The 22,302-nt window shown below is 41.9% G+C and overlaps 1 protein-coding gene across 4 annotated transcripts in view; it reads left to right on the top strand.

Moving 5' to 3' along the window:
• The window catches only part of NTNG1 (netrin G1), a 204,641-nt gene that overhangs the window by 105,408 nt on the left and 76,931 nt on the right, over nucleotides 1-22,302 (top strand). For all 4 annotated transcript variants that reach the window (XM_030573671.1, XM_030573670.1, XM_030573669.1 and 1 more), the window contains exon 4: nucleotides 18,150-18,322. In XM_030573671.1, coding sequence (XP_030429531.1) covers nucleotides 18,150-18,322 — 173 coding nt within the window. The remainder of the gene's footprint in view (nucleotides 1-18,149; nucleotides 18,323-22,302) is intronic.

Genomic DNA, 22,302 nt, shown 5'->3' with positions numbered 1-22,302 from the left:
TCATTCATTCATTCATTTATTCAGGGCTTTGGAGCGGAGCACGGAGCTGGAGCACGGAGCAGCTCCGGAACAGTGGAGCTGCAGGTTTTTGCCTGGAGCTGAAGCGGAGTCAGAGCACAGCTCCAAAGCCCTGCATTTATTCATTTTGTTTCACTTCTGAATAGCATGGGCTAATGCTTTGGTGCTTTGTGCCTTGTGTAGTCCTTTACGTCTGTGCACCGTGTATGTACAACACTACTGCATTAGAATTCTCTGGCCCCTAATACACCTCTACCTCGATAGAATGCTGTCCTTAGGAGCCAAAAAATCTTACCACGTTATAGGTAAAACCATGTTATACTGAACTTGCTTTGATCCACCGGAGTGCTCAGGCCCGCCCCCTCTCCCCCCAGCACTGCTTTACCGCATTATATCCAAATTCGTGTTATGTCAGGTGGCGTTATATCAAGGTAACGGTGTACCAGTGGGAGCTTTTTACATGTATATGTATATGTCTATTCAATGTGAAATGCAGGGGAGAATGAGGCCTGATGTCACCATCCTTATACAGCCAAATATGCCATTGATTTTAAAGGGAGTCTGACCTGCATAAAGACTAAGGAATTGGGCCCTCCAAGGCTCTATTATGTATTGTTTACTTGCCAAAAAAATCTAGCTAACATTTGAGTTGTCCAGGTGCTGAAAATCATCTTAAATGGCAGATTTCTTTTTTTCTTCACTTGTGCATGGTAACTCAGATTTCTTAGGCATCCTTTTCACTCAGATCCCTCTCTCTCACACACACTGCTGTCTAAAATCTGTTCAGTTTACATATGTCTTAAATATAACACTAATTCTATACTGAACTGGGAAATCCTCATTTTCATTTCTGAAATATATTATTCAATGACACATCAATTTGGCTTTTACTATATATTCTTCAGTCGTGTAAATGAGCTAATAGGCCTTTACTTTTGTAACTTGTGATTTAAAAGGTAGTATTATGCAACACATCTGATGTTTAAAGTCCCGTAGAAGTAGCGATTCTAATTTTGTGTTGTTCCAAGATCACTTGGGAGACTAAAAATGAACAGTAAACTTCAAGGACTATAGCACAAGCATTTACACACATTGCTATAGTAAGAATACATAGTTTTTTCATCCATAGACTTAAAAGCATTTTACAAACTAGGGTATGTATTCTTATTCCTATATTACATATGAGGAAACTGAGGCTAGTTGAAATGATTTGCCCAAGTCAATGGCATATAAAGAACAGGACCCTAATCTCTTGCTGTCCTGTCCTGTGCTGTCTCTAAAGATTATGGCAGCATGAGGCGGAGCAACTCCGTTGTAGCTTGACTGCTGCGATGGGGAGAGGATGGAGAGGAAGTTAGAGGAGTTGAAGTTGTGGAGTTTCAGGACTTTGTGCCGCATCCTCAGCTGAAAAAGTCAATGGACCTATGCCAATTTACAGCAGAGGAGCTGGCCCTCATATCTGATTTCAGGGTGACTGCTGGATGTGATCATTTTGTTTAGTGAATTGTGTACTTCAAAAGGCTGGAAGTGTAAGTGCAGGATGCCTACTTAGCCAAAGCTTATCTGAATCTCTTGAGTCTGCTGTAACAAGTTTTCTTTCAAGATGTAGGTAGTTCCCATTTTCAGCTGAGCCAGCAACATCATGAGAATGGCCTTTGGCATTTTGCCACTTTCAGTTCCGGTCCTAGCTAAAACCCAAAAGTGCAAAGAAGTTCACAACAAGGGAGGATAATGGACATAACGTACATGGGTCTTTACTAAGGAATGAGCGACATCAACTGATTCAGCTGGGAACTGTAGAAATGGATTGTGCTATTCCTTAAGGTCCCTTTGGTCAGGCCAGCTTCCATTCCTGCAGAAGACTCAGTTGTATTAGGTGTAATAGGATCTGTTCTGGAAGCCCCCTATAAAGAGACTGTGAAAGGAAGCAGCCTGCAGAATCTGAGGGAGGATGGTTTGGAGACTGGTAGGCTCACATTCCAGAAACCACTGCCTGGCATATTAAAGGGATGAGGAGCAGCACCTAACTTCTGCTTTTGAACCCCAAAAGCAGAGATGTTTCTTCTTCAAGGTTTTGCATCTGGTTGGATGATTCAGAGTTCCAGTGCTGCCAATCTCTATAGTTGCTGAGGTGCAAACTAGAAATATCCTAGTTTGACTTTTAGATTCTAAGTTTACAGGGTTGGCTGATAGAAAAAGTTTTTATTTTACTTGTTCACTGAGCTAATTTGATTTTGGACCACTTAGAAAGAACAGTGATGAACCCACTATGCCCTTTTTACAGAATAACTTTTCAGGGTAGAACAAGAGTTCAGAATCTATTGCTTCTTTTTTTCTTTCTCTCTCTCTCTCTCTCTCTCTCTCTCTCTCTCTCTCTCTGCTGTATCTTCCAGTAAACACTTTTATTGCTTGATCTGAGATAAATTGACTCTCACTGTTACAGTATATAGAAGGGACTCATTGGTTGGCATTTTAGAACAGAATAGTATTTCTACCCACTTTAAGGAAGACAGGAAAGGAGGCAATCTCTCTGCTAGTCAGTTACACAAGGAATACTGCAGTCTGTAATATGGAGCAGTGTCAAAGAAGGATCCGTAGATATCATTTGATCTCAGAAAGGTAAAATAGCCTGCACACAACAGACATCACTATATACTTGCAGATATAGGAGGGACGATTGTTCAGCCTGTGACAGATATGATACAATCCTTCAATATCCTGGGCAACCTTATGGAATTAAATTAAACTTTATTGCATTACTTTTAATACCTTTGGGTCCATTGTATTGAAAATGCAAGTGTTTGTGTACTGTTGCAGGATTCTATGGAACTTCTTTACTGGGGACAAGGATTAATACACTCTCTGGGAGATAATCTGAACTGCAAAAGACTAAGTTAAATACATAGCAGATATGATTAATCTTTTGGGGCAATATGTGTGAAGTGGAATTGGTAGAATGTACAGGGGAGGAAGGAATGGCAGCCCCTCCCCCCCACCTAGGGACTCAGCCTTGGAAGCTTTGCACTGACAAGGGACCTTTTGTCTATTGAGAACCTGTTATATGAGGACAGTTTAAAGATCCAATCTTGATTCACCAGGGACCAACAGACAAAGGACTTTTGAATAAATGGCCTGATCTTCAGCTGATTCAGGACCTTCGTTCTGATCCAGCAAACAGACAGAACCTCCGGTCCATGAAGAGCCCCAATCATTAGGGAAGGGTTGGAAGGACTGACGCTAGCCAGAGCCTGTGTAGAATGGGCTGGGAGTGCTCTTGACAATACATGCAGGTTCGTTTATTGTTTTTAATATGTTTTCTTTGTAGTGCTTTTATCGTAAGGATAAAATAGGCTCTCTTTAAAAAACCTGTGTGTTGACTTATAACTGTAGCAAGTACACTGTGTACTGTCTCTGAGGACAGAGCTGGAGGCCTGAGAGTGGATGCCTTTGTTGAACTTCAAAGGGGAAACAGAGGTACAGTTGCCCTGAGCTGTGACTATGCCCTTATTCACATTGGTAAGCACTGAACTCAGGAAAGTAACTCTGTTCCTGTAAGCAGAACTCATGTAAGTGTTCACCAATGTGACCTGCACCGCAGAGAGATAATATTTGTATTTAAATTCAGTGTTGTACAGCCATGTTATTGTGCTGGTTGGATCTGAATCAGGTGCAGCAGCCCAGTCTCCATTAAGTTTTATTTCAGAATCACCTTTTTAGCTATAGGAGGCCCAGGAGTAGTTTTACTCATGAAGTACAGTGGATTGTGCTTGCCCTTTGGGATTTTATTTGTAAAATTTCAAGCTCTCCAAGCTAGTTAAAAGTAGGGCATCAAGAAAGGAAAGTATGCTCCCTTTGCCTGGGTTATACGTTCCCTGCTAGATATATTAAACTCCGCAGAGGGGGAATCAGAAAAAAGCTATTTTCCCCAATTTTCCATACTGCCTGTGGGAATCTAATTCAATTTCCACCCAAATTTAGCAGTGAAAACTAAGCAGTAAAGAATAAGGTTAAAGAGGCTTCTGTAAATCACTGGATTCTAAGGTACTGTACTAAGGTGCAGTAGGATTACTGAGCACAGGTTAAACTTCTTTTTCAGCCACAAAGCTACTTACAGATTTAAGAAGCTTAAAAAGCTGATCCAACATTAGTCCTTGCTTTGCAAATGAAAGAATAATATATCTCTCTATATAAAGTTATATTTAGTATTAGTGAAACAATTGTTTTCTTTAGTTGTGCATGCAAACCCTTTCTACCTAGAATTTCACTTTTAAGAGGAGAGATTCTAATACCTTAAGTGCATTCAGGCAAGGGGACATGGGGGGAAAAAGACCAGTGAAAAAATGAGATTACATACATATATAAAAGACCCACTTTTCCAAGTCTATTTATAAAAATAGCCTGCATTTATTACAGATCTTTAAATATAGCTATTTTTAACAATGGTATATATGACCACGAAGGTCAAGTTCAGAACTGCTGGAGAAGGATGTAACACCATTGGCTTAATAGAAGTTGCACCTCTTACACCAGGTCTGAATTTGCCCTGAGACATTCTTATGGCTCTGAAAATACTGAATAGTCCAAATTAGCTTTTTAACTCTCATGGAGTACAGTAGCTCACTAGACCTGTCCTTATAGCAGATGACCACCAGGGTCATTTGCTGATTGCCAATTGTCCTTAGTTATTTTGAGCCTTTTAGCTGAGAACGTCCTCAGATTGACTGGTCTTGAAGTGAGCAGCGGCAGTGTAGATTGCAGGAATTATCTTGTTGCCTCTTTTAGCTCTGTATTCCCATTGTTTTACCCTGTTACTCTCCAAAAGTTATCTGTAAATCGGTCAGAGATGATTTTATTTCTTCACAGTTGTTACACAGTGCTGAGGCCGAGCACTTGACCCGGCACTCTGGTCACTATTAGTACTAATTAGGTGCCTCTGGAAAAGGCCTAAGTGGACAGAAGTGTACCAGGACAGATTGGGGCTAGTGAGTCAATGATCCAGTTAGCCCATTAACGGGGAAGTTTTATAAAAGGGCACAGGAAGGTGGCCTTGGGAGCTGGGGGCTAGGGAAGAGAAGGAGAGAAATAGAGAGACAGAAGGCTAGGAGAGCCTGACAAAGAGAGTCCTCTGAGTAGAGGTACCTTACTTCCCCTCCCCTTTTGGAGAAGGGGTTAAAAAGTTGAGATACAGTGTAAAGGTGTGGAAGCACTGCTGTATATTAGTGGAAGGATTAAAACACTGTAAATAAACAACACAATGGTGTTTACAAGCAAGAATGTCTCAGAGCAGCCAGTAGTCATGGAAAATATGGGGGTGCGATATGCTGCCCCCATCCCAACAGTAATATGCTGTATACTTTCATCCCTACAAAATGTCCTTAGATAGGGGGTGGGAGTCCCGGGGGAGTTGTCAGGGGGCGAGGGTGTGGATAGGGGTTGGGGCAGCCAGGGGACAGGGAGCAGGGGTGTTGGATAGGGGGTGGGGGTCCCGGGAGGGGGCGGTGAGGGGACAAGGAGTAGGGGGGGTTGGATGGGTCAGTGGTTCTGAGGGGGGCAGGGAGGGGAGGGGGGCAGGCTGTTTGGGGAGGCACAGCCTTCCCTACCTGGCCCTCCATACAGTTGCACAACCTCAATGTGGCCTCGGGCCAAAAAGTTTGCCCACCCCTATGCTAGCTGCTTCTGCCTCTATCTGCAAATATTTGTAAATAACTTTTAGGTAATTTTAGATCGTTATTAGATAATTAGGTAAGTGTAGTTTTTAGTAGTTAGGGCCTTAGGGGGGTCTGCCACTATGTAAACCCCTCCAACCTGTATGGGGTGACTAGCATGCCCAAGATCCCGAGATTCAAGAACTACATTTTATGCCCCCAGGCTTTCCTGATCAGTGACAACCACCTCAAGTGCCTCTGCTACCTTGGAGTAGCTCATGTCCCCTCGAAGTGTACTATTTGCCAATCCTTCCCAAGTGGAACCTGTCAAGCCATCAGTATAAACTTCAGAGACACCTGATAAATCAAACAATGAGGCTCCAATCTGACCATGACCCGTGAGGCCCCCCATACAACAGGTAGAAGTGCTGAAAAACACCCCTTTGAGCACGGTGATCTCCAGCCCTGGGGCTGAGAAGAGCAAAGCTAAGGACCTCTCCAAACAGGGACCTGAGGAGAATGGGAAACACTCTCACAAGAAGCAAGAGAAATCCCCTTCCAGGTCCTCCTCCAAGAAGAAGACCTCTTCTTCGATAACTTCCAAGCTGAGTGAAACTCCACACCCAGTTATGGGAGTATCAGGAGCTCAGGAGAACATGTAAGAGCACCCTGAAACCATCATTAACCACAGGAGAAAGACCATCCCAGTACCAGTGAGAAAGAAATGGAAGTACACACCTCCTTAACTGACGGTACCCTCACACCATGGTAAGGAGTTGTGAGACCACCATTACCATTTGATGACTATAGGCAATTTCAGGACCTACTAAAGAGGATCACAGATCCTCCAAATCCCTCTGGAGGAAGTGCACAAGACTCCTCAAACTCCTGGACATTCTCTGAAGTGAAGTGACATTTTCTATTAATGAGGCCATCTTAGAACTGGCCAGCAAGGTCTGGCACACCCCAGCCATGTGCACCCCCATTCTGAAAAGAATGGAGACATACTTTATACCAGCTAAACTTTAAGGTGAAAAAATTTTATTTACACACACTGCTCCAGATTCATTAGTAATTCAGTCATTGAAAGAGGCAGACAATATCACCCTATATCAACCCCTTACAATAAGGAAGCTAAATGCTTAGATCTCTTCTGGCTAAAGAATTTTATTTCAACCAGCTTACAGTTCTGCATAGCAAACTATCAAGCAGTAATGTCAAAGAATGCTTTTATTAATTATACTAAATTGGCAGAACTCACAGGAGGATAGCCTGCAGTTCAAAGTGCTCGCCAAGGAGGGTAAATTGCTTGCTAGATCATCCATCCAGGCCTCAGTAGATGCAGTAGATACAGCCTCCTGCTTGATGGCAACATTTATCTGCATGTGTCGGGTATCATGGTGTCAATCCTCTGGAGTTCCCAAAGAAGGCCGATCCATGGTGAGGGATCTGCCCTTTGAGGGAAATAGGTTGTTCAGTGAAAAGTCAAATGAGTCAAGGGCAACCCTAAACTCAAGGGCAACAGTCTGCTCAATGGATATCTACCCTCCAGTGCCACCGAGGAAATACCACAGATCTCAACCCGATAAGCGGCAATCAGCCCTTCAAGCTTTTTAATCATCAAAAGGGTTATGAGCCACCCAGGAAACAACAGAGGGTACAGCATGACAAGCAGGACGTCCTCACTTCACTTTCCTTCCAATCCCAGCTTTCCACTAGAAAACACTTTTGAGGGACCTTCAAGAGCTGCAAATCAATCCCTCTACCATATCCCTCTGTTCAGAACTCCAGTACCTAATTTGGTGGCTGCCTAGCTCATTTGTCCCAAACTTGGCATCTCATGTCAACAGACAAAGAGGTTCTGGAGATCACTGATACTGGCTACACCACAGAATTTCTCTCTCTTTCTCCTCCCAATCCCTCTTTCTCTTGAAAGACCTTTCTGATGAGAGGAGGTTCCATCAAGAAGTAGTCTCCCTGTTCCATCTGGGAATCATAGAACTGGTATTCCTCAACACAGGGGAAAAGGATTTTACTTGAAATACTTTCTCATCAGTTTTCCCATTCCATGATGACTGGTTACTGACTGGGAAATCTCATCGGGAGGCGTGGACATCAACTCTATAACTGCTCAATCTTCTGTGCTCATTGGGATCCTGCCTGTACAGCATATTGGGGAACCCTGGACTCTATCAAGGCCAAGGCATACTTTCCTTAGGACAGGTTCCAATCTATGAAGGAGCTTGCTGCTCACAGCTGGGTGAGCCCACGGATGTCAGTCCACTCATGTCTGATCTTTCTGGGTCATATGGCTTCCTGTACCAATATGTGACACCGTTTGCAAGACTTTGCCTTCATTGTCTTTAGGCTTAGCTATGGAAAGTATACATGCCTCGCTGACAGAGTACAGATAAACTAGTCTTGCTCCCCCACAGAGTGCAGGATTCCCTCTTCTGGTGGGAGAACAGGGGTGTATGTTGGGGGTCCCCTTTGTTCCTTCACTAGCCAAGAAGAGACTGATCACTGACACTTCCTTGCTAAGGTGGAGCACCCATCAAGATAAGCATGTAGCAAAGCAGACATGGACTTCTCAAGATTCTTGGATCTACCTAAAATTCCTGAAACTGTAAGCAGTCCATAAAGCCAGCAAACAATTCTCACCATTCATTCAAATCCTGCATGTCCAAGTCAAGTCAGACAACAGTTTTCTACATCAAAATACAAGCGGGGAGCAAGATCCACCCCTCTTTGTATAGAAGTGGTCAGTCTTCGGATACATCTATCCATGCATCTGCATGCAACTCTTCTTGGACCAATTGACCCAGGACAAAGGCCCAGATCAGGCATCCCTCTACCTAACAGCCTGGTGTATGAAAGGGTGATAAATCTAGAAAGGACATGCTCAGAAGCAGTTCAGTCCCTCCTTAATAATAGTAAGAAAGCGTCCACGAGAAAGTACTACACAGTAAAGTGCAAAAAGTTTTCTATCTGATGTCAACATTGTTGGATAACACCAGAGGATTCCAACATTCCTGTCATCTTGGAAAATCTCCTCTCCTTAAAGATTCCATATTTATCTTCATTCCATATAAGTGCACTTAATGGCTGTCGGTGCCAGTCACCGTCCAGTTGACAACCATTCTATCTTCACCCATCCTGTGACAGTCCATTTTCTAAAGATTATCATTAGAACCCTTTCCCCAGTACTAAAACTTACCCTAATTTGGAACCACAGTCTAGTCCTATCAGCGTTAATGAAGACTCTGCTTGCACCTTAGCTACACATTCTTTAGCCAACCTATTGATGAAAATTCCCTTTCTAATGACCAGCATGGCTGGGAGTCCTTATAGCTGGTCCACCTTACATAGTCTTCCATAGAGACAAAGTCTACCTGAAATTACACTGAAAATTCACCCCAGTGTGATCTTGGGACTCCATGTAAATCAGGCTATTCACTTATCTGTCATCTTCCGAAAACTACAGGCCTATACTGAGAATAAGAAGCTTCATTCTCTGGATGTCCTTCAAGAATTGGCATTCTTCCTACAGAGAAATCTTTAGGAAATCACCTAGATTATATACTTTGCAGAGCAGGGATGAAGCAATCTCATCCCAAAGACAGTCTACACGGATTTCAGGTTGCATCCTGCTCTATTACTAGTTAACTGCAACCCCTCCCCCAGAAGAGCTGAGGGCCCATTCATCTAAATTCCACTCTGTATCAGTAGCCTCCCTTTAAGAAGTCCCTCTCCTGGAAACTCTTTAAGATGGGGCTCTGTTCACACTTTCATGAGACATTATGCTCTGGTGCAAGTTTCTACAGCTGATGCAGCCTTTAGCAGAGCAATCCTCCATTCAGTGATACAGCAGGGGTCTTCACACCCTCCTCAGGGGCGGCTCTAGGCACCAGCACGCCCGTGGGGCAGCAAGCCACGGGGGGCTCTCTGCCGGTCGCTGCAGGGGCGGCAGGCAGGTTGCCTTCGGCGGCATGCCTGTGGAGGGTCCGCTGGTCCCGCGGCTTCGGCGGACCTCCTGCAGGCTGCCGCCGAATCCGCGGGACCGGGGACCTCCCGCAGGCAAGCCGCCAAAGGCAGCCTGCCTGCCGTGCTTGGGGCAGCAAAATACCTAGAGCCGCCCCGATCCTCCTCCTCAATAAATACTGCTTGTGAGTCATCCACAGTGAGACTCATACGGTTACTTACCTACCGTAATTAGAGGAGGATGCCTATCTGTATTCCGCTACCTGCCCTCCAACCCCTCTGCTGCATACTTTATCCTAGGTTAATTCACAGTAGAATGATACTGGAGAGGTGATTGGTCCATGTTGTCCCTTATGACCTAACTAGAAGGAGAAAGGCGCAGGCACAGCCCAACAAACGCTGCTAGCAAGAATCTTCCAGTCTCAGGTACATGGAACATATGCATACCTACAATGGAATGCAGATAGGGACCACACATCTCAAAGAACTCCAGTTATTATAAGGTAAGTTACCATTCTTCTCCATTGTTGTTAGAGTGAGTTTCCCACACAACACAATAGAGGAGAGGAAAATATAAAACAAAATAAAAAAAACTGTAATGGTAAAATACAGAAAATAGCAGGGAGTTCAGGGGCAGGTGTTTATCTGAAACTACTTTGAGCTTTTTTTTAAAAAAAAATATTGACGGTGTTCCTTTAAAATTGTGGCCCATCTTCACTCCATCTTCATCCATAACAGGGGGAAACTTGTTACATCATAAATTTCCAGCCTCGTCTACATTAGAGATTGTTGTACAAGATCAAAAAGCCCAGTGTTGCTAAGACTGGTGAAGTTGCCCCATTGTTTGCAACCTTGGCAGCATTCATATAAATGGTTCTCATACTCTACCAGCCATCTTCAGCATGGTGTCGGCTCACGCTTTTCAGAGCAAGCGTAACCAACAAGATGCTGTAAATGGCTGCTGGAGAGTTGCCTACATGAGGACTCACAATGCTGCTAACAACCAGTTATTTTGGTAAAAATTCCCTAATATAGACAATGCCTCCAACGCTTTAACATAGTAGGATACTGTTTATATCCTGTCTACACTACATAAAGGAATTGTGTGGAAACTGGGTTGAGTGTCTCTGTCCTGGCTGGAGTTGTAGCATTAGAAAGGCTCTATACAGAGTCCTGTTCAACTTCAGGGTTGGCTAACAGAATACATAGGGTGAAGAACTGGCTGATGCAGATCTATTTTATGCATGCTTCATTTTGCACAGCAAGTTGTTTTTAAGTTGATTTGTTAAACTTTGGCAATGACATAGAAGGATCCAAAAATGTGTTTAAGTGAGGAACATATGGCTTGTCATTAAAAATGTATCAAAGAGCCTCTCTCTCTTTTGTTGACATGAATGATCCCCTCATGTGACCTCCAGTCTGCTGGTTGGCACTCACATGCAAGTGAATCAGCATGCTGTTAGCAATTACCTCAGTGATATTTACAGCATTTTAATGTCAGTTGTCTATATGTAAATAGAATTTGTGAGAAACTCAGGATGCCAAGGCTTCTTTCTCCCACTAAAGCAGAGCTATTCCTTGAATGCACCAGAATGCTTCCTACACCTGATATAACTGCCAAAAATATCATTTGTTTGAAATTGCTTTATGACAAAATAATGAGTCTGTCAAAGATGAGTGGTCAGAAAAACAATTTTGTTCTCCTACAGAATTAGAGTGGAGTTTATAGTGTTGGACAGTGATATCAATCTCTGGCTAGTCAGAATTAAATTTGCACATTGAAAAGAATTGTATTATTGTGTATGCCCTAAACACGGCATTTAGGCAGTAAACATTCTCACAGGTTGGATAGGAACGATGAAAATCAGCTGAGCTGTAGAAACATCAGGATGTTAAGTTTCCAAATATAGACAACCGTTGTGGAGAGTTGGTATTCACTTTCACAGGCTCAGCTCTGACAAGGTGGCTGCCATAATGACTGATAAAGAGAGGGCTTGAAAAATTGCTTTGTCATCAGATGTAACAGACAAATGAAACCACTCCCTTTGGGCAGACAGCCAGCGTGGGGCCTTTCCCTCCCCCCTTTTCTTCTAATTGCTCCTGAAACAGTCAGTAGCTTATTGAATGGTTATGAAGATGTGGGAAATCATTCAACCTTGCCCTAACCTCTTATTTTAAATATATGCAGTATGAGACTTATGTTTTGCCTTTAACATCTGCTTTATTCTTACATGATGTACAGAGGGCATGGTGTACAGTGGGCTACCGGGTATATCCTCTTCCATTTGCAGCATTTTACCTACATTCTGATAGCTCCTCTGTTTGTTCGCTCTGCCTCTCCCCTAACACACCCAAACACATTACTGCATGGTGTGCCAGAGGTAGCTGGATTTCTTTATATAAAAAGTTATGTGCATATACAAAAGTTTGTGAAGCACTTTGGATTTCTTTGGACTTAAAAAAACCCTGGACGTGAAATTTTATTATAATCATCTAACATTTGCTTTGTAAACAGGATGGGAAAAGACTTTCCAGTTTCTATTACGTCTTCATATATTTGTCAACTGTATCTGTACCAATAATCATGAAGGAAGTAGGTCCAAGAAACACTTTCACCCTTCCTTTTCTCCTTCCAGCGCTCAAGTCTTTCCTATTGCTCTTCTGTGAATTCCCTGCAGTTTATCAATGCACACATCATGAAATGCCCAGAACTAACTGCAGGATTCCAAGTGTAGTCTCACTAGAGCAGGAGTCTCAAACATGCAGCCTACGAGGTTATCTTCTGTGGCCCGCAAGCTCCTTGAGCGGCTCCGGCCCGATGCACACCGGGGGTAGGGCAGGCTCCCTGCCGGCCTGCCTGCCCTGCCCCTGCACCGCTCCGGGAAGCAGACAGAAGCTGGGGGAGGAGAGGCACAGGGGTGTGTGTGTTGATGTTATTTCAGGCACCGCCCCCAGCAGCTCCCTTTGGCCACGGTTCCCTGTCAGTGTCAGTAATGCAGCCATGGGCCAATGTACTAGTCCTCATGTGGCCCTCATGGTCATTTGAGTTTGAGACCCCTGCACTAGAGCAATATAGAAAGAGAATATAGACCCCCTTCTCCAGAATGTGATGTTCCTCTGTGTACAGCACGCAACTTTATTGGCTTTATTTATTTATTTGTAAGCATAATATATTGAAAACTCATGTTTCATGTGCCATCCGCTATTATATTTTGGTCTCTTTTAGTATTATTGCTATCTAAGTTTCACCCTCTCACTGAGTAGGGACCTGTTTCTCACATTGGTTGTTAATCAGGAGTAACTCCACTGAAATCCATGGGGTGACACTGGCATAAAGGGGAAGAGAATCAGACCTTATGTTTTTTCAGATTATCTAACTCACACTTTATTATTTTTCTGCCAGTGTTTCTATTCTCTGGGACAGGTTGTATGATTTCATTGATATTCACTACTCCCAAATTAGTATCCTCTTCCGATTTCATTATCACACAGTTTAGTCCCATTTCTAGATAATTAACAATGGTGTTCCAGAAGATCAGACTCAACACTGACATTATCCCTGCAATAGTACTTCATTAAAGGTCCTTCCACAGAGCAATACAATGCCATTAGTCTTTGGGTTTCTCTACGTGGCCCAACAGCATGGACTACAGGGGTGTGACCTGCAGGCGGCACAAAAGCGTTGTGTAGGCGTGTGTAGATCCCGTAAGTGCAAACTCAAAGATACCTAATTTGTGATAATGTAGTCCAATTTCAAACAGGATTACATTAATGCAAACAACATACCTTGTAGTTCTTGCTAGCAGAGTCTACACAGGGCAGTTATAGTGCAAAAGTTTAGCGCGGTTGCAGTTCACACCACGGTAGTTCACAATGTGGGGCTGGGTAGACAAGCCCTTTAGCTTTTCTTTCTGGTACAGTTTTTCAGCTAGTTTTCCAGTCATGTGAAAGTGTACCAGAGAGTATTTTCTACAATCCAAATGTGCTATACTTGCTGCATCCTCTTCATATTTATGGTATCATTTGGCAGGAAAAGCAGTCAGTTTTTTCTTACATGATCTATCCTTTATAAACATATTGCTGCTTATTGCAGTCATGATTCCTTTATCCTCTAGATGAGGTGGTGATCTTTTTCACGTGATAGTTGTTCCTGTATGTCACTTGGGCTATCCTCTGAGCACTAACTCATTAATTCTTTTTTTTCCAGCCTTTCTCCTTTGCCTGCAAGCCTTAATTGTTTCTGAGTATTCATCTTTTTGACTCTCCCTTTTATAATACCAGTTGTTATTTTTTTAACCTCTGATTTTTAAGTAATCTTTCATGAAGTCACATTAGCCACTTCTTATTCCTTGCAGTCTTCTTCAAGGGAACTGTAGACAGGTCTATCTGAATAACTGTGGTTTTCAGGATTCTTCAACATTGCCTACGCTTTATGTTTAATTATCAATGTTATCTGAATCACAGGTCTTTATGTCTGTCTCCGCTCTGCCCCCATATATTCACTCAGCCCTCTTAGCACTCTTGAGACAGTTTTCATTTCCAGTCATTCAACATTCAAATTTGTTACTGCTTCTGTAATCCAATTAGAATCACTCTTCCTATTCTACTCTTCCCTTTTCCTGTAATCATTTGGTCTTTGTCTGAGATTTTCTTTCATATGTAGGTGCTACATTATTATATTGTTATTTTGTGGGTGATTCTACCATGAGGGTTTTAAACACATGCACTGGACAGATTCTCAGCTAGTGTAAATCTGCATTTTTGTGTCTGGCACTTATATATGTATTATGACAGAGATTGTAATGCCATGTATAGTTAAGGTTACCCAACACTGTCCAGGGGGAAGTTGATCAGAGCTGGAGGCTTGTCGGAAAAGGTGGTGGTGGGCTGGAGTTGTAAGATGTGCAGTGAATGAGACAGGGAATTGCAGGAAGAGAAAAGATGGTCTTATGGTTAGTGCAGATGAATGCCGCACTGTCTTTGCCTCTGCCAGAGTTCCTGTGTGTGCTGGGAAAGTCACTTAAATTAAAATTGTTCAGAGTTGCTCCATACTTGTGTGTTCCTTATTGCCTGAGTACCCAGTGTGAAATACTTGCTGAGCACACACAACTATAACTAAAATCAGTTGGAGCTGTGCCATGAATATGTAAGTGCTATAAAAATGCTAAGTACTCTGAAAAATCAGTTCATAGGTAGGTTCAGATTGGCCACCCAACCATTAGTAGACACTTTTTGGCCATAATATTTCTGTGCTTCAGTTCCCCATCTGTGAAATGGGGATAATAATACTTCTTTATCTCAGAGAATGTTATGAAGGTAAATTCATTAGTGTCTGTGAAGCACTCAGATACTCTGGAAAGGGCACCATAGAACTGTCCATGAGGAAATGCATAATTTAGTATTCAGTACAGGGGCTGAATGGTGTCCATTAAATAAGGCCTGGTGCCATACACTGAATGAGGTGAATAAAAAATATTTAATAACTGCTCATTCACTGAAAGAGGCAGGAATTTTGTGGAATAATAGTATGTCATTAAAGACCCTATCATAATGCATGTACACAAAGGGGCCAAATTAAGACTACACAGCATTTCCTATCTCTTGAATGCTTGACTTTGTAACCTAAACATTCTTTTAACATAGCAGTTTTGGATATAGTACATATATAGGGGACACCATCAAAGAAAGGTGCTAATGTTGTATGAAAAAAGGTCCCTTAAGCAAATTAGCACTACAAGTAATTCACTGCATGCAGTATGTATATGCAGTACACAGCTCATAATTAAATACAGTTTGCTTAACAGTCTCTCTTCTTATTTTTTTTCAGTCATGTTTAAAAAAAAAGATTTTTTTTGCAAATTTTAATTTAAAAGGTGTTGATTACATTTCCAGCTAGAGTTAGCATTGTTTAAATAACAAGCAATTCATTCTGTCTCCTTTCTAACAGTGAGTAGAATGCATATAGCATCTTCTGTATTGTAAATTCTAGTGGCTTTTCTCCAGCTGCCACTTAAGGCAACTGCAAGTTTGTTTTACCCTGGGGATGTGTGTGTGTGTGTGGCCACTTGCTTCAGGTCATATTCCTTTTAAATGGAAGTCAGCTTGGCAGCTGTTAATTTGCACCAGCTAAAAATCTTGGCTATTCCATGTGCTGCTTTGCTGTAATTACTGAGCACTGTATGGAACAGGTAACACATGCCCACATGAGAACCTTTTAAATCACTGGATTTATAATCATTAGGAAAACAAAGAACCAGAGTTGCTAAATACTAGTTTCCTTTCCAGGGCCAATAACAAGGAGATTTTACCCATTTCTGACATCTACTGGAAAGAAATGGATGCCTTAGTGTCTCTGAAACTAGCTTTTTCCATTCCTGAAAATACCAACTTGTCATGGTATAATCCCCCACTCTGAACCTTAGTGTCCAGAAGATGGGGTACCAGCATTAATTCCTCTAAGCTCAATTACCAGCTTAGTACTTGTAGCGCTGCCGCCAACCAGGAATTCCAGTGCCTGGTACACTCTGGTCCCCCAAAAACCTTGCCCAGGGACCCCCAAGACCCAGTCCCTCTGGGTCTTAACACAAGGAAAGTAAACCCTTTCCCTCACCGTTGCCTCTCCCAGGCTTCCTCTCCCTGGCTTACCCTGGAAGATCACTGTGATTCAAACTCCTTGAATCTTAAAACAGAGAGGAAAATCCCCCTTTCCCCCCTCCTTCTCTCTCCCTCTCCCAGACTCTCCTTGAGAGAGAAAGTAATCCTAACACAGAGAGAAATTAACCTTTCTCTCCCCCTTCGCTCCTTTCTCACCACCAGTTCCCTGGTGAATCCAGACCCAGTCCCCTGGGGTCTCACACCAGAATAAAAAAAAGGCAGTCAGGTTCTTAAACAAGAAAAGCTTTTAGTTAAAGAAAGAAAAACAGTAAAAATTATCTTTGTAAAGTTAAGATGGAATATCTTACAGAGTCTTTCAGCTATAGACACTGGGAATATCCTCCCAGCCTAAGTATACAAGTACAAATTAAAATCCTTTCAGCAAAATACAAATTTGAACTCCTTCCAGCCAAATACACATTTGCAAATAAAGAAAACAACCATAAGCCTAACTCGCCTTATCTACCTAGTACTTACTATTCTGGACATATAAGAGACTGCATCAAAGAGATTGGAGAGAAACCTGGTTGCACGTCTGGTCACTCTCAGAACCCAGAAAGAACCACCACAAAAATCTAACAGCACACACAAAAACTTCCCTCCCTCAAGATTTGAAAGTATCCTGTCCCCTGATTGGCCCTCTGGTCAGGAGACGGCCAGGCTCACTGATCTTGTTAACCCTTTACAGGCAAAAGAGATATGAAGTACTTCTGTTCTATTAACTCTTACTTATCTGTTTATGACACAACTATTTTAAAAACAATGTAGTTCAAATTATAATTCATTTAATGGTTTTGATAAGAATTGCAGTTAGTTTATTTCCCATTTTGAAAAAAAACACTTCTACCAAATTATTTTTTCTGCCCTTCAGGTGCTAGAATTTTGTCAAATTAAGGTGTCAAATTAATTGGCCTTTCTGAGCAACTGGGCAGTGCTCAGTACAGTACCAAGTAATAACCTGCCTCTTCAACAAATAAGTTGGCTTCCACAATTTTACATTCAAATAAGATGTGGGTAACATATTTTTGTGGATATTGCATATCCGTTGGTATCTGCTATATATTTCTATCTTATCCACAGCCATAAAAGCAGGATCTTAGCAAAAGTTTTCCAAATATATGTAATGCAGTACTTATTGTTTTGTGTAAACATTTTCTTTCAGAGTAGTTGGGCTTATTTCCTGGAGACTTTCTAATTACTAATTTATCATCCACTGAATCTGTGTTTCAGAACTTAAGCAAGGAATTCACACTAGCTATCTGAGAACCTTTTTTCTGGCACCTCTCGTTCCTTTAAAGCACCATTTTATTGGTCGTATGTATAAAAAATACATCTAAAAAGTGTTTGCATTTACTGTATAACCATTCCTTATTAATAAAGAATGGGTATTGTAGAGTACATTTAATGGAAAACCTGTGCCTGGGATGTGACTCTGATCTCACTTTTGGTCAGATCCAGCAAAGACTGAAGCACACGACTAATTTTATGCATGTGATTAGTCCCACTGAACTCTTTGCAGGATGATATACCAGTGAAAATTAGAAGTAACTCCACTGATTTCAGTAGAACTACACCAGTGTAAAAATGACGTAAATAAGAGGAGATCAGCCCCTTGGAGTTCAGGTGAAGCTATTATTTTCAAAATGCTGCCAAATAGCAGAATACCACAATGTGGCATTTATGCATGAAACCAATTTAAGCTAGATAGATTTCTTTGGAGACATGTTAAAACAATAACACCACAAAGTTAGAGAGAAATGTATTGGTTGCCATAAGGAGTATTTTAGTAGGATCTTAGTAGTCTGACATCAGATGTCAACTTGACATAACACCCTACCTTTTCTCTGATAGGTGCAAGTGTAACCTTCATGCCACTGGCTGTAAAGAAGAAAACAAAAAATTGTTTTGTGAATGTGAGCACAATACTACAGGCCCAGACTGTGGGAAATGCAAGAAGAATTATCAAGGTCGACCTTGGAGTCCTGGCTCATATCTGCCTATTCCTAAGGGCACAGCAAATATCTGTGAGTAGTTTTGTACAGCAAGGCACTATACGTCAATATAATTATAATTCTGGTCCATATATTGATTGTGAGGGAAGAAAAATAGTGCTAGCCAAAGTTTGTCATTTATTTGGGACCCAAATGTGAAACAAGTCTATGTCTATAATTTGATGGAAAGATAAAAATATTTAATTGCAAGTTTGGATTAAACTCTGCCCTCACATGCACATAAATAACTCTGCATGAGAACAGTGTGTTTGCATTACAGGGCAGAACCTGGCCCCCTACAATAAAAGTAAGTGCTATTAGGGTGGCGGAAGCACCCTAAAAGGTGGGAGGGCACTAGCGCCCGAACTGTGGTCCCATATCCTGCTCATTCTTCTCCACAAGATCCTGCCCCCTCCCACTCACTCTTCTCTCCCTAATACCTCCCTTACTCTCCCTTATGGCCAGTAAAAAGTGGGGGCCATGGCCTTCTGGTCCCTCCCTTTACCACACTGCGGATCTTTGGTGCATGTTCTCTACCCTGTTTCCGCGCATGGAATTTCCAGTAGAGAACATGTAAAGTATAGGAGATCCACAGTGCAAACGGGAGAGATTTTTTCCCTAAATATGTAGAAAATAACTGAAATGACAGGGTTGGAGCTTTTGGATTGTTGTGTTGTGAATGGGGCAGATGTTTTCATAAATAAATTTCTTCAAGAATTTTGATGCAGACATGGATACAGTAAGATAAGTATGCCATAGTCTGGTGCAATTTGAAGGTCACAGCTTTATTGAAAATCCTTAACCAATGAGGAACCATTCCCCAAACTACCCAGCAGGACTGTATCAGTGCAGATTCCAGCTGGGAACCAATGTCCTAGTACTACAAACCTGGAAGGCATGAGAGCAATAACACTTTACACAGATCCCTGCCCAGGGATTCGGGCTGGAAGCCAAAGCTGCAAACTGTTCTCCTCTTTCACATAGGAAGTAAGAGAGATGAGATACGTCTCATTGTGTGAGACGTAGTGGAAGCGTAGCCACTCATGGTGCATCATTGTGCTCTTGGCCCATGGGTTATAGGAACCTCAGATTGGACCCACTTTCTCCACCTAGCAGTGTGGGGGCAGGGCTGGGTGTTCCCATTGCCTGCAGGGCTGGGTGTTCCCATTGCCTACAGACCCGTAAAAATGCACACTGGCTCATAAAGTCAGCCTTTTTTTTAAGGTTAAACTTCAGACAAAGTCTTTGTGACCTTGGTGTGTGTAATAATAGGTTTTAAACATTATGAAGGAAAAATGCCAATTTTGAGCTATATTCTCTGCTTTGATCCGGATTCATTTATACGCATGCAACCTCTTTGATTCGTGTGGGATTTCCAGGAATATAGGCAGTGATGGCAGAATGTGACCAGTTGTGTCTGTATATGTCTAGCTCAACAATGGCATAATTGCCAATGTAAGATGCTTAACCAGCATTACGATACAACTTTATAGGCCATCTACTCCTATTTGCTTGATGTTATTGAGAGCCCTGTGCGCAGATTGTAGACAGGATATGGCCCCCAAGGGTGCAATGCTGAGAAAAGGGGCATGAAAAGAAAAATACTGGCATCTATTCTCCTATTTATGCATGCTGAAAATATACACTAACTCAGTTTCCTCTAATTCAAGCTATGCACCTAAATCCCTATGAGGAAAAGAAATAAACTGAAATGAAATCATCAAACCTTTTGGACATAACTTACTAGCTGCTTTAGAAAAAAGGCTGGCATTTTGCCCTGATTAAAAGCAAAAAGCTGGTTTTAGAATATAACCATTCACTGAAAAATTATTTAGAAGAAACAGAGTTATGTACTGCAGTTGAATGAAAAGTTTAAAAACCAGCAGCAATGCTTCAAATGTTATCTAACACTTCAAAGCAGCAGCAGAGAGGAATCAAAACTCAAAAATGAAAATCACAGGAAGCAGGACCTTATCAAGTTAAACCTGAGAGTAATAGACCAAGTAACAAACCATGAAGTGTCAGGCATAACATTATGAAAGCTTCTTACCAGTAGAAAAAATGAACCCTCGAAAAGAAAAGGGTAGGGGTACTTTGTAAGAGTATTCTCATTTTTCCATGTTGTAGAAAAAGTGACAGTCTAACTATGTCCGGCAAAATTTTGAGAGCCACTGTTTTTGATCACAAGCTCTGTACATGCTTCATTCAGCATCCCAACTCCAAACAAAACTTGCTGTGCTTGAGTCTAGGGGTAAAATACATCAGTGTGTGAAATCAGTGTTCCCTCTACCTCCATATTTGCTGTGCCATTTATGTAATCGTACATCAACTGAGCATGTGCCAGCAAAACAATGGCCTTGGCACTTGGTATAGACTATTGACTAGCGCTGGTTGGAGAAACTTTGATGAATATGATTCCATCAGAATGTGCAGTTACATAAAAATGTTTCTTGAAATTGGGTGAAATCCGCCCCCCCCCCATCATCATCAATTGGGTTTCTTGACTGCAAAATATTTCCCCTCTTTGCTTTTGTTCCTTGTGAAAGGGCCTTGGCTAGTCCATCACTTACTGGAATGACTGATAACTCTGTATTTGACTGCCACTTAACATTTCGAGTACCATCCTGTTGATTCTTTTGTGTCTCCTGATGCTGTCACATGCCATAGGCAGTTTTGTTATGTAACATGTTTTGACATTCCAAGTGATCTTACCAGATTTCCCTCATGCCTGCTACAGAATAGCTCTTCTAGTCAGCAGCCACAAATGTCTGACAGCCATTGGTCTTTTCTTTCTCCAATTGTTTAGGTTTTCTTTCACATACAGGTGTTACCTACTTTGCTCAGTTGAATAATGGTATCTAAGACTATTTTGGGCTCCTCGCCACCAAAATGTATCCCATCAGCGAATAAACTGCACCAAACAGTCTGGACGCTTCAGAATTACACATCTCCCAACTTCTGCCAGTCCTTCTCCCAGGTCATAGTCAACATGAAATGAGGGATTGATCAGGACAACATGGACCTAGGTTCCTTCCCAGGCAACAGCCAGCCATAAGCTGTTTGCTAAATTCCATCTGCATTGGGACACTCTCTGACAATAGGACCTGGATCTCAGCAATACTGCCTTAATCCTTCTCTGCCTCACAACTCTTTTTACTTGCAGGGTGTCACAGCTGTTATAGAGAAGGGTTTTGGCAGAAGATACAACACTTGATATGCTGACTTCTCATCCAAACTCATCTGTTTGGCACCCATTCCTATTAAAATGTGATGATATAGTGCCATTTTAATGGAGTGATATGAGTGAAGGGGGCCAAGAGTTTGTATATTAGCAGGATTCCTAGTCATGTCCCTACATAGCTACTCATCTTGTTCATGCATGCCCACAATTAGAGAGAGATCCCATCCCTAATCCTTGTCAAAGCTGAATTAGCTTCACTAAAGTTTGGTTCAAGTGACTGGAAGTAGCTTTCTAAAGAAATCCTACTTCAATCTGTAGGCTGGAAGAAGCCTTTGTGGTATGATACTGATATGAAGTATGGTAACATGCCTGCTTGAAGAGCAGTGTTGTACAATGATGATAGATCCATGATAAGATGAGATAAGTGGGGTAAAATGTTACAAAATAGAAATCCTTCCTGTTGTTCTCACCATGTACAACTTATTTAACTTAGCTAGCTCATGAGGACTTAGAGCAGGTAGTAAGCTGCAAAGAGACGGTGGAAGACCTGATGAAGGGAAAAGAAAATAAATTGCAATGTATTTGGGCTGGGGCATTCAGGGAAAGAGAAATGTCAGGGTAAACTGCAGTTGATAAACTGCCTTCCCTCATATTAGAATCAACTTTAGTGGTTAATAAAAGGTTCCAGATTCACACCTGAAAACCAATACACTGTAAGTAACATTTGCTATATTTTTAAAAAGTGTGACTTGCAAAATTATTCTAATGCAGTGTGCCCTCTCCACTAAGCCTTTGCAATTGTTTTTGATAGTTATAGTGACACCTACTGCTG

Source organism: Gopherus evgoodei, chromosome 8 (assembly GCF_007399415.2).
Source record: "Gopherus evgoodei ecotype Sinaloan lineage chromosome 8, rGopEvg1_v1.p, whole genome shotgun sequence".
NCBI lineage: Eukaryota > Metazoa > Chordata > Testudines > Testudinidae > Gopherus > Gopherus evgoodei.
The sequence above is the reverse complement of the archived record's forward strand: the minus strand, read 5'-3'. Positions and strand labels throughout refer to the sequence as shown.